This window comes from Myxine glutinosa, chromosome 1, assembly GCF_964187855.1.
Source record: "Myxine glutinosa chromosome 1, kmMyxGlut1.1, whole genome shotgun sequence".
Classification (NCBI taxonomy): domain Eukaryota; kingdom Metazoa; phylum Chordata; class Myxini; order Myxiniformes; family Myxinidae; genus Myxine; species Myxine glutinosa.
Window position 1 is genome coordinate 213417774 of NC_136261.1, and position 17268 is coordinate 213435041.

Here is a 17268-nt window from a genome sequence, read left to right on the forward strand (position 1 = left end):
CCCCCGTGAGCGTTGATGACAGCCATACATCGTCTGTACATGGAGTGGATTAATCGGTTGATGAAGGCATTTGTCACTTGGGCCCACACTCTGAGAAACGCCGGACTGAGTTGAGCTGCAGTTGTCGGCCTTGGTCGAACGTCATTCAGTCTTCTTTGAACCTCGTCCCACAAGTGCTCTATCGGGTTTAAATCGGGGCTGAGCACAGGCCAGTGCATGGTTTGGATGCCATTCTGTTGCAGGAAGTCCCTTGTTGCTCTGGCAGTGTGGGCACGGGCGTTGTCCTGCTGGAAGACATGATTTCCGTGACGTCCAAAATGTGGCACAACATGAGGTCTGAGGACTTGATCGATGTAGCGAGCAGCTGTTACACCATTGCCTCTTCCTGGACCAATATTCTGGAACACCACAGGACCGACTTTGTGATTGAGAACAATAGCACCTGTGGAAGTGTAACTCAGTGTAACTTATTGATTGGCACTGGTAACTCATTGATTAAGACTGGTAACGAAGCAGATAGACGATTTCGTAAATGAATGCCAAGAATGTGCACGAACATGGTAATCTCTTGTCCACCTGGTCATAGCCCCAGGCTGGAGCACCCCCCTATCGTTTGGTAAATGGAACTCGCAGCAGGAGGGGAGCGAGCTGGTGCCAGGACTCGGTGCATGCATGACCTCGGGGCATTAGCGGAGAAAGGATTAGCGCGACAAGGCCCATAAAAACCAGAGCAAACTATGAGTCAAGAGACTTGTCACCAGAAGCTCTGACCTACGGAATGGAACGGAACCCTGTGAACAGCGCTGAGAGAGAGCACGCATCCTCAGAAGCCCTGCACGACGGAATGAACGCGTACCACGAGTTCGGCGCTGCAGCCGAACAAGAAGGACTATGCGGATAGAGTTAACCTGGTCCATTGAGTTAAACGATATTATTTGGTAATGGAATGAAGTGAATAACCAGTTAATAATAAAGTCATGACCTTTTGTAAAACCTGTTTCCGACCATTGGCGTCTTGAGTCTCACTCACCACTTCCACTACAATATGGAGGCACCGCTGAGATCAATTGGACACATACAAGACCTTTAAAGGTGAGTGTGTCTTGTTTTTGTCCAGTATGATTTACGAACTTGGGAATAGTTATGTTGTATATACATGGAGGATTTGGTGTGTGGGCTTCTCCACGCACAATTGGTGCAGGAGAGCCCTCAGAAGGAAGATATAGATGAGACCTTTTGGCTCCGGTGATGTGCTCGCGACACAGAGATCCATTTGAGTTGGTCTAGGGTGCTGGGTAGTGGATCACAAAGAACCATTGCTGAGCTGGTACTCCCGGGTGCTGTGGCTACTACCCAAAGAACCATTTTTTGTATGATTAAGATGTAACGATTTTAACGATCGTCCAAGGTAACGTCCTACAAAATGTCTGCTCGTTCTTTTTCCTTTGAGTCGTAATCCTGTTGAAATCTCATTTACAAAAGCGGCAGTTAGTACGCCGGGGAATGATCGAGGTCCTTGATGGCAAATCAGGAATAGTGAATAAGCGGACAAAATCAGGATGGAACGTTTTAAATGATTCTATTATTCGTGAGCTTGCGAGGATATGTACATTATACGCTGGGTATTAAAAGCCTTACTCTGGTCTGCGGGCAAATCGGCTCATGAAGTGCACCATGAGGCGATTTTTTGCCGGTTCGGTAAGGTTCGGTAAGGTCCGTACACGTGTACAATCGTGTATACCCGTTTTAAATAAATAATTTTTTTTCAGTTTTCCCGCCATGTCTAAAACTCGTTCGATCAACAAATAAATTCATGACAGACAACCCCATCTCATACCGGTCCAGAATTATTATGAAAGATGGCGATTGGATGAAAATTGCATCAAATTTTGTCCAGGTCCATCACTAAGCCTTTGAGACATGCTTCGCGGTTGAATGAAAGACAATAATTAAGTGCTTTTGTGGAAAAGCAATGGCAAACCACCAATGTCACCACTTTCATGAGCTCAGAGAAATAATAAAAGTCCAAATTCCACTCTGATGGCTCAATGGAAATCGGCAGCAGAATGAAAATCAACAGACAATGGAACAGCTAGCGACGAGTGTTTGTGAGTAACAACCACCCTCTGGTCGAGGCTCATAGGAAAAGTGATACTTACTGATTCGGCATGCTTACAATAGATATTAATGGCGAAGGTTGTGGTTGGTTCGATTTTGCGAAATGAACGTTCTTTGAACAAGTTAAATGGAAAAAAATAATGAAAAAGTATATAATTGTTTACTCTCTGAAACTGGGTATTGTATAGAACTCTGGGTATAGTTCTCAAATCACTCTGGGTTGTGCCTTGAAGAATGAATTGGAGTTGTGACAAGGTGTAGACAGATGGGAGGTTGCGATGCTGGTACTGTGGATTCTATGAGACAAAGTACAGACAAATTTTGTTTCACTTCTAAAAAAAATTTGGACAAAAGTGGGTGTAAGGATGTAAGGGTGTAATGTAATGTAAGGATGTAAGGTAAAATTGAGTTATGGAATTAATTGCTTTCAACAATGCAAAGGGTGACAAGATATGGGATTGTAATGGGATTTTAATGGGATAAATATAAAAGATATTTGTTTTTGTCAAGAAAAAGTGACAATTAGCTGAGGAGTCACCGAGGCCAAACTTTAACCTTTGACGGCAGAGAAATTGTGTTCTGACAGCAGAAGACTTCCAAATAATATTTATGGCTGGATTGTTTCAAGAGAAATGACATACTATTTATTTTAATATAAAATTGCTATGAGATGAAATTATATTTTCGGTGTTGGTGTGATACTAATTACCTAGAAAAATATATCTGAAGACTTACGGACATAATTTAGGCAAAATATGGCAGAATAGTTGTTGATAGTTTAGGCACATATCAGAATGCTTGTTGATTTAAAATTTCAAAGTCAAATTTTTACACCTTCAAGTACTGATGAAATCTCCATTTTTCACATGTAGTTTTGTTGAAAAACGGATGAAGGTGAATAATTTAGGATTATTAGAAAAATTTTGATGGGTCTAACTGTGGAAAGTGTTATTAAATCATAGGTAGAGGTAACAAGGAAACTAGGTGTTACTAGGAAACAAAAGTATTCAGGTGTTACCAGGAAACAAAAGTAGACAGACAAGCAAAATGAGTATAAAGACGTTGACCAACCAAGATGTTGCATATCTTTGTTGATGTTCTGACGTTGTTTATTTTAATTATGGTCGGAATTATTAGAATTGCTATTAAATGAGAATTTTCATATTGGATGTTAAAGCAACGAAGAGTTTTATGGGATTATAAGGTCATATCGCGACATCATGGGAAAGCTAATGTTAATTGTGGGATGTCAGAGGTAATGGTGTAGTTTAATGTTCACACTGTTTTGGAAAATAATGCTCGATGCAACATGATCCTAAAAAGAACCCATCCCTACATCTAAGGATCAGGAAGGGAAGGAAGGGAAAATTTGAAGTATTAAAGTTACGGAACTCAAAATATCTAGGTTTGGATGTAGTCATTAAAAAATTGAGTCATTCATTGGTTTGATGATAATCCTAATATTTTGATAAATATTTGATAATAATCCTAATAATTTTAATCCTAGGAATAATATTGCTAATAGTTTGTCTGAAGGCTTTGATAAGTATTTGTCTAAAGCAAACAGCGACTTCTAAGATGACAGACGTGTGAGGTATTTGGCATCGCCAGACTAGCTTATTGGTTTAGGAATGTTTAGAGGTCATTGCAATGTGATAATTACTTGTGATCATTTGTGAAATTTCATGAACAGATATGTGAAATGGATGTAATTTGAGTGAGTATGAGAAAATTTGGTGCGGGATTCGTGGAATGTACAAGGCCGGACATGATCATTGGGAATTCAATTGAACTAATTGACTGATATGTAAATCCAATTTCAAATTTCAAGTAAATCGAATGAAAATTAAGGATTTTTGTTCGTTGTTGCAACGTTGTGCTCCAACGTTTTGGGAACATTCAAATGTTGGGTTTTGCTGACGTTTCCACAACGTCGCTACAACGTTTCACTTTCGTTGTTGCAACGTTTTGCTCCAACGTTTTGGGAACATTCAAATGTTGTGTTTTGCTGACGTTTCCACAACGTCGCTACAACGTTTCACTTTCGTTGCAACGTTTTGCTCCAACGTTTTGGGAACATTCAAATGTTGTGTTTTGCTGACGTTTCCACAACGTCGCTACAACGTTTCACTTTCGTTGTTGCAACGTTTTGCTCCAACGTTTTGGGAACATTCAAATGTTGTGTTTTGCTGACGTTTCCACAACGTCGCTACAACGTTTCACTTTCGTTGTTGCAACGTTTTGCTCCAACGTTTTGGGGACACTCAAATGTTAAGTAAATCGGATAAGAATTCACGAGTTATTTAATTATTAGCGGTTAATGAAGTACTTATTTAATTAATTACATTTCTTATTAAATTACAGTAATTACATTACAGTAATTACCTGAGGTAATTACAGTAATTACAGTTCTGGTAATTACAGTAATTACAGTAATCATTACAGTAATTGCAGTAATCTTATTACAGTAATTACATTACATTAACTCAGGCACCTTTTGAGTAAGAAAGCTGATATTTGGACATGACACTGACCAAGTGATGTGGCTGTCAAGGGAAATTTTGATTTATTGATTAATCATTTAATAAATTAACTCGTTGATTTATAAATGACTTATTTAATTAAAAGTCCTCAGAGATACATCTTCGGATGAAATACTTGCAGATTGGTTATGCTATGAGCCAATTGATTAAGGAAAATATTTTATGATGGCCATATTGGTAATTTCGTGGCCATATTCGTGGCAACTCAGTTAGTGCCACTGCACCTTTAAAATGCATCCCTGCGTTCATTTTTCGATCGATTGAGTTGAAATTTCGAACAATCGGATCTGGACTGTCGTTATTAACGACTCTAGCATGCACCCGTCCAATCAGGATGGAGCGGTATGGTCCCCGGATTATCACTGCCCGTAGTTTTAATTAGTTTTACTTTTTCTCTTGGTCATATAATTTTGAAGACATGCATGTCATGATATAGGAAATGTTTGTTCTGTTGAACGGAATAAATGTTGTTTATTTTTGTGGGTGTGTATTTTTGTGTATTTTTGTGTATTTTGGATATATTTTCACGACTAATTCCAGTTAATATCCTGCAAAATTTGCTCGTTTGCTGGCCGAGTCGAAATTGCGTTGAGTTCCTATGGCATGCGCCATTAAAAGCGCTGTGTAATGATTGAGCTCCCTTTATTTCGTTTTGGTCATGCGGATGAGCAGACAAAGTGACGAATGCTGCGGCTGGAGCAGTAGAAGCGATGTTTTTAATTGAAACGATGTAATGAGTAATTAAAAGTGGGAGGGGGCAACACCACGCATACCTCTTTTAAGGTGTGTATAAACCCTGGAATAAACGTGGGAGGGGGCAACACCACGCATACCTCTTTTAAGGTGTGTATAAACCCTGGAATATTTCAGCAATCGATACGATGCTGAAATGATGTAATTTACTGTGTAAGATGGTCGACCTTGGGTTTGTTTGGGTTTTGTTGTTTATTTTTGTGGGTGTGTATTTTTGTGTATTTTGGATATATTTTCACGACTAATTCCAGTTAACATCCTGCAAAATTTGCTCGTTTTCTGGCCGAGTCGAAATTGCGTTGAGTTCCTATGGCATGCGCCATTAAAAGCGCTGTGTAATGGTTGAGCTCCCTTTATTTCGTTTTGGTCACGCGGATGAGCAGACAAAATGACGAATGCTGCGGCTGGAGCAGTGGAAGCTATTTTTGAATTGTTCAATTATTATTCGATATTGTTATGACTTATTGTCAATAGGTATACTAAGTGGCCATGAGGTAGCCTGTTGCTATGTACAGTCTTATTCTATTGTTGATTATACCACATAGCTGTGGTGATAAAGGAAATGTTCGTTTTAAATAGATGATGGTGATAGGACCATGACTATAAAATCATGATGATTATTATGAATGATATCATAGGGTTCAAATGCAGAATGATTGCATGAACTTGGGAAAGAACTTTCAAGCCCTATGGGATAAATTGGGTGTTACAAGCGATGGAGTTTCAAAATTTAGCATGACTGAAGGAATTTTACAGTCTTATTTCAGGAGTTTTACGAAATTTATATTGCCAAGAGATTTTGGGTACTATTAAAAGAAAAATGATGAGATATTTTTCCCAATGAACTTTAATATCTGCCATCCATTTTGGCTGTCTCACGAATGAAGGATGAGTTGCCTTTAGTGGTTGTAAAGAAAATTTGTGGAGACCAGGCAAAATGGGGAAATATGTCAGATATGACCCTAGGACAGGACGGTGATTCATCAATTGACATGAGGTATGAACCAGAGGTGACGACCGATGAGATTCGATCTCAGTCAATGGATGGACCTGTCCTGACATCATTGGGGAAAGGGCTTATGCAAGGAGTCATCCAAAATGATTAATTTGATTTATTGATGAATATTGATGAATTAATTGAAATTGAATAATTGATTGAATTGTTGATTGATTGAATCTAATTGACTAAATTTAATTGAATAAATTTAACTGAATAAATTGAACTGAATAAATTGAATTGAATATATTGATTGTTTGATTGATGAAAATGCGGTCTCAAGAAAGAAGCTTTGATATCTTTGTGAGATATTATCAATGTGAAGACAACCTTGGAAAATTGAGCAAGGTGGTGAGTTTATATATATAGATATATATGTGCGGTTACCATTGTGTGATTTCCCCTTCAACAGAGCGGACACCTGAGGATTCACCCATTTCATACTGACCCTCTGGCTCATCTGCAAATACTGATCTATGAGATTGGATTGTGCAAAAGACACAGGTGAGAGAGATTCTCTGGAAATCACCGTTTGAACAGGGGGAGAGATCCTTCCTGGAGGTACGAGTGAAGCTTTAGAGGAACAAACTACAACACATCCAACGCTACTTTGATAAAAGGCAGAATGGGAAATGGAGCCTGCAAGAATACACAAGGACAACCAGAGATTCCACAAAAAGGTACTTGTACACATCATATGTACGACCGTTATGGTGCCGAAGCTATAAGGCAGGTTGAGAATTGGTATTTGTGGACAAAGGGACATGATGAGGAGTTTCCAAGAGATGGTACATTTGAGCGAAGTCGATTGGAAAGATTGGAACAAAGATTGAAAGCCAGGAAGAGACAGAATCTAACGGTAGACTGGCTTGCATTCCATCTTTGGGATGGTGAATCCAGACAACGGGAACAGCAAGAACGGATAACGGATCTAGAACTTAAAATAAAAAGGATACAGGATACAGTGGAGGAGACAAATGCACAACTGCCCTCGAAATTAGGAATGAAAGGGACAGTTGTCCCATCTGATTTCCAGTTGTCTCCCCAAAAAGGACGGTACAGAGAATTTTTTCGTGTTTCGGGAGATAACGAGAGATTGCAGTGGCAACTCAGGGATGTAGAGATGCAGCCCAGCAATACAAGTGCACAGGTGCACAGACCAGGCAACGACAGAAACCGGTGTTTCAAGTGTGGACGGATGGGACATTGGAAAAGAGGATGTCCGTATACCAAAAGGAAGACAAGTTCATAGGGTAAACTAAGATCAAGGGTACCAGTGCTGACCGATACCTCAGACAATGATTAGGCCTTCATTGCGGCAGGTCCCAAATGACGATTGACCTCAACAGATTAGATTACTGGACAAACATGAATAACTGTCGATGATTCTTGTGTCTGAAAAGGTTTTCGGAGCAAGAATTATTCATTTTTTCTTTTGCTTGTAAGCAAATTAGTAATTAATTGATCAAATGCCGAAATTGGATCTTTTATGTTGGGCACAAAATTTTAAATTTACAAAGTTTGGAACAATTGCTTTGCAAATTTTTGAAACCAAGTGACAAGAGTCACATGATGATCAGGTGGGAATTTCGGACTAGTGTTCCGCATGATTGATAGGTCAGTGGTCGACTGACATGCAAATGGGTGTGTAGTCAAATTTGGATAAATTATGGTGGGAACTGAAAGGGTAATTTCAATGTGACATCATAGGGGTTTTCTAAAAAATAAACTTTTTGGTCCATTTGCGTATTAGCATTTATAAAATTGAAGGACAAATTTTATGAAAATGAAATAAAACTGACACCCAACCTGATCTGTAAATAATGGTTCCAACGCAAACAAATATGCATAATGCATGCGTGTGTGTGTGTTTTGTGTATCAATGTTTGTGTTTGTTGTTTTTGTTTTTGTGTATCAATCTTACAAGATTGTTGACACCGACAGTGTGCCTTGTCTGAAAAATAGATAGTTCCATGGGGAAGGGATCGCATATCGAGAGAATTCATAAAAAAAAAAAAAAAAAAAAATAGAAATATAATTTGATTATAAAAATTATCACTTTTGTCAAGGGAGATGGAGAATAAAGATTTGATTTGCTGAGTTATGAGCAGCTATTCATTAATAGTAAAAAATTGGAAGTAATCTTGGGATTCCATTGTGATCGAATTTATATGAGAATCAAAGCTATTTATGGATATGAGCTTCATAAAAATGTGGGAGTACAAAATTAGCCAAATTTTGGAGAGGTCTTACACTGACTTCCCAGAGTACTCTGCTCATGGATTTTTATATATATAAACTTGAATTTTATCAGCATATAAATTGTGCTGTATGTATGGATGTGGTTTAGGCATAGATGATATGGGAAAATAGTAAAGAAAATTTTGCTGGTTTGAACTATTGTGGGTTTTCAGTTCTGGAGTTCAAACAAAGTCACTGGTTAACAGATGAGAAAGGATAGTAAATAAATTATTCGATGCTGGGCAAATTAAGTACGATATTACTAAGACTTATGAGAGCTATTGTTCTTCCTTACAGCAGTGGAAAATTATTGGAAAAAATTAGATCCAACATAATGAATCTATAAAAGAATGTGATAGGGATAATATCCTCAATTTGTACTAATTATTTGATTGTGGGTAAAGGAATTAATTTATCGTAGTGGATTGTTAACAGCAGCCTGAAAATGTCCTGAGAGTGTGCATCCATGTAATCAGAAATCCCAGATTTGTTTTTACAAACAACATTTTGGTAGAGGTCTTGTGTGGACGAGCACTTCCTTGGTAGATAAAGAACGGTACTGCATGCTGGCAGCCACTTTTGCGGCCAGCTAGGCCAAACAAATTGAGAGGAAATTGTAGTTAAATACGTAAGTTACACATGGCTATTTGTAAAAAGGAAATTTGTTGAGATGGGAAACATTTTTCGAAGGTTTATTAAAGTGTTATAATATGACATGTGGCAAGGCAAACTATTGGATGGGAAAATTAGATCTGGCTATAGAATAAATTTATTGACCCCTTGAAGTTAATTCTTCGAATCATTGTTTCACTGGCATTTTTTGTTCAAATTGGAAATAGTTTGGTAGAGCTTTGGTTAAAACCTTTGGTTGCGGTATCTTGGAACAAAATGATAAACCATAGGAGATTGATAAGAATAGAAACAAATATGGACCCAAAATAGAAAGTTGGATTCATGCCTCTCATTGCAAGCAAGCACATGGGGCTAAGGTGGACAATCCCACAGAAAATGAGGCTGCACCTAGCAGCCCAGCAGAACATTCAGTGGCAGATAAATGATAGTCGTGATTTACAGTCATTTGAATTACATTTTAACACCCCTTGCATTGATAAACATTACATTTTCAACATGTGATATTCCTACTTGGGATAGTGACATTTATTTGCCTACATGACATACAATTACCTGCTGATATTAATACAACATGAGTGAAAAATGTATCACAACTACACTTATGATCAGGGGATTGAGTTCAACCCCGGGAGATAGGGGGATAAGGGTAAGACAAATAATCTGATTTATGTTACATATTAAGGGATTTTCTTTATTTTAGGAAGCTTGTTAGTTTGGTATATAATGTTGAATGTCATCGACATATAATTATGTCATAGGTATGAATATATACAAGGAGTAGCAAACTTGTTTGTTGGGTTAGTAGTTATATTGGCAATTGTTTTAGTGGTGGCTTGCTTGAAAGCCTTAGTGACGGTGTGTTTGAATAAGGTAACCAACAACACGATGATAACGCATGAAGTGACAAATGAGGAAAGAAATGTGGAACCAGAAAAGGAAGACTTTTATGGCGACATAATTACTGAGATTAAAAGATTAAATCAAGTGATGTTGCAAATGAATACAGTAGAATTAAGATAATGGCATAACGACAATGTTATGAGTTGTGTCAATTACAATATCAGTGAACTCATATCACCACGAGTGACACACTGTTAGAAAAAAAAAAAGAGGGAAAAGAAAAAGTGGAGAGGAATTATGGTAATAATACATTATGCTTAATTTGTTGGTTTGGGAAAATTGTTGTTGGGAATTAGGTATTCCCGTTTGTGATTGTAATCATATACAATTTATTTTCTTAGAGTAGTGCTAAAATACCTGCATGAGTTAATTTTGAACTATATTAACCTGAAAGCAATTGTGGATGCTATTCTTAGTTTAGTAATAAAATACATACCTGATTGAATATTATTTGTGTGACGCATATAAATGAATATAACTTTTTGTGTTAAGGAAAAACAACAAATTGTTGAATCTGAAACTGTCGGAAGATATACATGATTATGCTGATTTCATGGGAAGATGTACCCTATCTGATTCAGTGTGTGCGGAAAGCAGATTCAGATGTGACTGAGCATAAGGATAAGACGAGATCACATTTTGAAGGGAGTGCTAACGGAATTGGGAAGAAGTTCGAGAAAGAAAATTTGTGGCTAAAAATGAAGTTAATCATGGCATACACCCTCTTTCTCAAAGAATGATGAAGACATTCTCCCGTGTAACTTGGAGATGAATGCTTACCTTCACCAAGGAAATTTATGTGACCATTTGCCTGGATCACACTGCAACATATGAAAGAAAGGCGATCACTTACTCTTGTTCGAAGGCTTCGAACATTCATCACATCAGAAGGTGCAGGACAACGACATTTTACCCGCAACCTCTGTGAAATGCGGGGACATATGTTATTACTTCACCAACTTCCGGGGAGCCAGCATGGAGCTGCAAACCAATGGCTGTGCCTTTTCACAACAGCTGTGCGCGATTCTGCGGGCCACTCCTGGTATGGACCATGGATGACCTGAACACCATGGTCCCAACATCATTGTGGATGCATCCGGCATCCCTGTTCCACATCTTGCTGGCCAATCAACGTCACACCAATACTTGCTGCCCACTCACAATGAGGGAGGAGGCAAGTCGACTACAACTGGGTGAAGGCCTTGTTCAGGAATTACAATGGTTTACAGCAAAAAGTGGCAAGAATGCTACAAGGAGAGCAGGGTCAGTCTATGACTCCGCAATGTTACCACAACAGCGAAATCCTACACGAGGTAGTGCAGGAGCTATGAAGACATTAGGAGAAAATGTTTCATACCTGGATTCAAACACAAGTGATCAGCCCTTCCTTTCAAACAAAGTCAACATTTGTGTGGAGGCAAACGTTTTTGCCAGATGGTGCAGATGCTTTACAAAACTTGAAAATGAAGTGAAATTGTTGTATCTTGGTGATGGTGAAGTGTTGTTTTGAAAATATATTTGTGATGCAAATGCAATAGATTGAACAATATGGAAGGAGTCAATGACCAACGAAATGTTTTGTGATTCTTGCAGGATGACGGTGTATGCCTAAGGGAATTGGATTACCAAAGTTATGATTATTTACTTATATTTGTAATGATGTTTACTTGCAGTGATTGATTATTTACTTATACTTGTAATGATGTTTACTTGCAGTGATTGATTATTTACTTATGCTTGTAATGATGTTTACTTGCAGTGATTGATTATTTACTTATACTTGTAATGATGTTTACTTGTAGTGATTGATTGTTTACTTATATTGATGTTTAGATTAATGGTTAATATAAACAAAAACAAAAAGATGAGGGAATTGTGGAAGTGTAACTCAGTGTAACTTATTGATTGGCACTGGTAACTCATTGATTAAGACTGGTAACGAAGCAGATAGACGATTTCGTAAATGAATGCCAAGAATGTGCACGAACATGGTAATCTCTTGTCCACCTGGTCACAGCCCCAGGCTGGAGCACCCCCCTATCGTTTGGTAAATGGAACTCGCAGCAGGAGGGGAGCGAGCTGGTGCCAGGACTCGGTGCATGCATGACCTCGGGGCATTAGCGGAGAAAGGATTAGCGCGACAAGGCCCATAAAAACCAGAGCAAACTATGAGTCAAGAGACTTGTCACCAGAAGCTCTGACCTACGGAATGGAACGGAACCCTGTGAACAGCGCTGAGAGAGAGCACGCATCCTCAGAAGCCCTGCACGACGGAATGAACGCGTACCACGAGTTCGGCGCTGCAGCCGAACAAGAAGGACTATGCGGATAGAGTTAACCTGGTCCATTGAGTTAAACGATATTATTTGGTAATGGAATGAAGTGAATAACCAGTTAATAATAAAGTCATGACCTTTTGTAAAACCTGTTTCCGACCATTGGCGTCTTGAGTCTCACTCACCACTTCCACTACACACCCCATACCATGATGTTTGGACCACCCCACGAGTCTCTTTCCATCACACAGTCATCTGAGTAGCGTTCCCCACGTCTACGCCAAACTCTCACTCTGCCATCTGCCATGGAAACACAGTATCGGCTTTCATCTGAGAAAAGAACGGTTCTCCACTGCTGGCAACGCCAATTTTGATGCCGTGGCCCACTGTAGCCGGTCAGGGCAGTGTCGAGCTGTAAGAATGGGGCCACGATACGGCCTGTGACAACGGACATCCCTGTTCTTCAAACGTCGACGGACTGTATCACCACTAATGTGTCTCTGGTGGGTTCCAACTGTTTGTCTTGCAGTTTCTGTAGCCCTGGTAAAGCGATATTGGATGTGATGACGCACAATCTGTCGATCCTGTCGTGGTGTTGTTACCCTCGGTCTGCCACTGCGTGGGCGGTCATCGGTGCTGTTGGTGGCCTGGTATCATTCCTGTAACCTGTAGATGGTTCTCACGTTGACATGGAAAGCATTGGCAACCATTCATGCAGTCTGTCCAGCATGCAATCCTCCAATAGCCTGGTCTCTCTGAATCCTCGTAAGACTGGGCATGGCGCTGGCATCGAAACACGAATGATGAACACACGTTTTGGGGTGCCTTTTATAGGGAAAGTCACAAGGAGATGCACGTGCATTTTGATTTCCATGGGAATCATGCACGACTTTGTACCATGGTCGTTTTTTTGCCTGCGTTTTGGTGACCTGTTTTTATCCACGTGTGCACCACTGTCGGTAGTTAGGATTAAATTTAGATACAGACTAATGTAAATAACGAGATATCTAAACAAAATGCATTGATATTTCTATGGGAAATGTTCAGGAATTATTTTTATGAAGTGACGTTTCTATTGCTGCTCAGTATATATATATATGTATGTATATATATATATATATGTATATATATATATATATATATGTATATATATATATATATATATATATATATATATACACATACATATATATATATATATATATATATATAACATTAGTATATATAATATGTATTTATATATTATATATAACATTTATATGTATAAAATATGTATATATATATTATATATAACATTTTTATATGGAATATGTATATCTTCTATATATATAAAAGAAAGTTTTTGTTTGTTTGTTTGTTTGTTTGTCTGCACGCGCTGATCTCCTGAACGGTGAAAGATAGGAGGAAACCTAGAAAACAAAAAATGTCGGGACAGGCCCCGGGAAGATTATAGGCTAGGTGGCGAGGCCGGTCGAGGCCCACCTCGGCCGGGCTGGGCCCATTTCGCAATTAAAAGCTGAGTTGAATTATAGTAGTCAATCTTCTACGGCCGCGAGTAAAAGCTGAATTGTAGTAGTAAATTCATTCAAAAAGAACCAAAAGTGTTGGGACGAGCCCGGGAAGGTTTTCAGCTCAGTGGCGAGGCCGGTCGAGGCCACCTCGCCGGGCTGGGCCCATTTCGCAATAAATCTTCTTCTTCTTTCAAAATTCTTTTGAAGTACAACTTATGCACTTAATAGGAATATCTGACTGATTGCAACACATGCTTTCAAAATTCTCTCTCGCGGGGCCCGACAGAAGAAAGATCAAGGAATCGTTGAGCACTAACTGATACTGGGCTCGCGTCAGCGACAGTCATGTACAGTGACGTGAAAAAGTAAGTACACCCCATGTAAAGTTTTGACTTTTTCAACATATTTCAACATACAGCTATTTGATCTTCATTTCAACAATATTGATAGATAAAGGTGATATAATACAACAAATATCATGAAACATTTACATTTTGTAGTCCATTGTATATTTTAAATAAACATAAATGCAAATTTTGCATGTGGAAAAAGTAAGTACACCCTTGGCTCTAATAGGTGGTATTGCCCCCTTTGGCAGAAACAACCTCAAGTAGGCGTTTCTTATAACTGTCTACCAGTCTCTGACATCGACTGGGAGAAATTTTTGCCCACACCTCCATGCAGAATTCCTTCAGCAGTGCGATGTTTGCGTGGTTTCTTGCATGCACAGCTCGTTTCAAATCCCCCCACAACATCTCGATGGGATTTAGATCCGGGCTTTGACTTGGCCATTCCAGAACCCTCCATTTCTTTATTTTCAGCCATTCCTTGGTGGATTTAGTGGTATGTTTAGGGTCATTGTCATGTTGCAAGGTCCACCTTCAGTTGAGCTTCAACTTTCTGACAGATGGCCTCACATTATCCTCAAGCACCCTCTGGTACAATGAAGAATTCAAAGTGGATTCTATGATGGTGAGCTGCCCAGGCCCTGATGCAGCAAAGCTGCCCCAAATCATAATATTTCCACCATCATGCTATACAATTGGTATCAGGTTCTTGTGGTCAAATGCTGTCTTTGGTTTTCGCCAAACATGTCTTCTGGTACTGTAGCCAAATAGTTCTACCTTTGACTCATCTGTCCAGAGCACATTGTTCCAGAAGTGCTGGTCTTGCCTAGGTGTTCATTGGCAAACTTTAGTCTTGCCCTGATGTTCTTTCTGGACAGCAAAGTTTCCTCCTGGCACACCTCCCATGTAGATCAAATTTGTGCAGCCTCTTTCTAATGGTAGACTCGTGCACTTTGACACCAACAGTGGCAAGAGCTACCTGTAGGTCCCGTGATGACATTCTGGGGTTCTTAGAGACTTCTTTCAGCATCTTGCGGTCTGCTCTCGGGCTGAACTTGCTGGGGCGGCCTGGCCTGAACAAGTTGGCAGTTGTTTGGAATCTTCTCCACTTGTAGATGATCTTCCGGACAGTCGAATGATTGATTTCAAATTGTTTGGAGATCTTTTTAAATCCCTTCCCAGACTCGTAGGCATCTATAGCCTTCTTTCTGAAGGCCTCAGAGAGCTCCTTTGATCTAGGCATGGTGACGCCGCACACTTCAACAACAAAGAGCAAACCAAACTAAATGTCTGAAGTTTAAATAAGACAGGTTCCTCCAAGATCCTCTCTAACGATGTTCTAATCATTTGCACCTGAGCTGGTGCACCTGATTCTAATTTTAGGTATTTGAAGTAGTGATAAATGTAGGGGTGTACTTACTTTTTCCACATGCGAAATTTGCATTTATGTTTATTTAAATTATACATTGGGCTACAAAATGTAAATGTTTCATGATATTTGTTATTTTATATCACCTTTATCTTTCAATATTGTTGAAATGAAGGTCAAATATCTGTATGTTGAAATATGTTGAAAAAGTCAAAACTTTACATGGGGTGTACTTACTTTTTCACGTGACTGTATGTAAGCATACATGCACACACATGCATTGACATATATGTGCACACTGCCAAATAACATACAAGCCTGAACGACCGCAGAACAGAAAAACCTTCCACGCCTTCAAGAGCCAGCTCCACGAGACTCAACGAGACTATGATGCTGTCAAAGATGTTCCAGCCCACCTGGAAGTAGTAGTATGGGTCAAGGGCGATTATTTTCAAAAACATCTCGGCAGCAAAGATTCCGGTAAATACCTGTGGAAAAAAAAAACATTCATCAATATATCATGTCGGTCACCAAATAGTGGTCAATTTATTTTTTGTTCTCAATGAAAAACAAAAGAATATAATACATACTACACGTGTTGATTAGGTCATAGGACAGAATAGTTCGTAGAACTGAAACCATTTTGGAATCTGCACACTTTAGGAGTGAAATCACACATACACACACCAGGTTTCCAAAATAGAGTACACGTATGAAGCCATCTGTCATGGGGTAGTGCTCCATGGCCATGAATACTGTATTCAGGACAATGCAAAGTGTGATGCCAAGGTCCAGGAAAGGGTCCAACACGATCAGCTTCACTATCTTCTTAAATTTTATCCAAGGAGTACAGCAGTTCCAAATGAAGCAAGGTTTGATGAACTTGTACCAACATGGTGGACAAGGATGTCGGATTTCTTCCGTTTCTGAGATGTACAAGAATACACAAGGAACTTGTACACAAGAGGACGCCATTTTGCCTATCATGCATGCACTTTATAGCAACACAACATTGCTTAATATATTGCAACACCACATCAGAATATCTCCTTAATTCCACTCATGGGGGTGGGAGAAGGAATGGGTAGGAGAACACTGAAGCAGACCCAGGGACATCCCCAGTGTGTTTTTAAAACCTATTTATAAATTGGGGAGTGGAAGGGGGTGAGGCAATGAAGAGGGTTGGTCGGTGAGGAAGGAAAAAGCACTGGGAACACATTCACTTTTTGATGAGACCCTCACAGACATCACAATGCATGAATACAATCACCCATCATACCCAGGCTAAAGTTATCAGTCCTGCTAATATCCATGTTCCTCTCTATCTCCAATGCTTCTAGATACCGAAATGTAATTCCAGTTTAAACACATCTACTGTTTCTGCTGCCACTCTCTTTCCAGGAAGACAATTCAATGCATTAACTACTCCCTGAGTAAAAGGCATCCTGCCATACAACCATCCTAACTCTCCTTTTCTTTAGTCAGACTGTGGCCCCTGATGCTGGCACTGTCCATTCCGTTGAAAAACTTCTGCATTTATTTTGTCTATACCCTTCATTACGTTAAACATCTCTATCGGA

General features: G+C 39.3%; 1 protein-coding gene across 1 annotated transcript in view; it reads right to left on the reverse strand.

Moving 5' to 3' along the window:
- LOC137416790 (sodium channel protein type 4 subunit alpha-like) overlaps positions 1 to 17268 on the reverse strand; it is a 170623-nt gene that overhangs the window by 46091 nt on the left and 107264 nt on the right. Inside the window, exons 13-14 of the mRNA XM_078783297.1 lie at positions 16376 to 16614; positions 16003 to 16176 (exon numbers count right to left, since the gene is read on the reverse strand). Of these exons, the coding sequence (XP_078639423.1) occupies positions 16003 to 16176; positions 16376 to 16614 (413 nt within the window). The remainder of the gene's footprint in view (positions 1 to 16002; positions 16177 to 16375; positions 16615 to 17268) is intronic.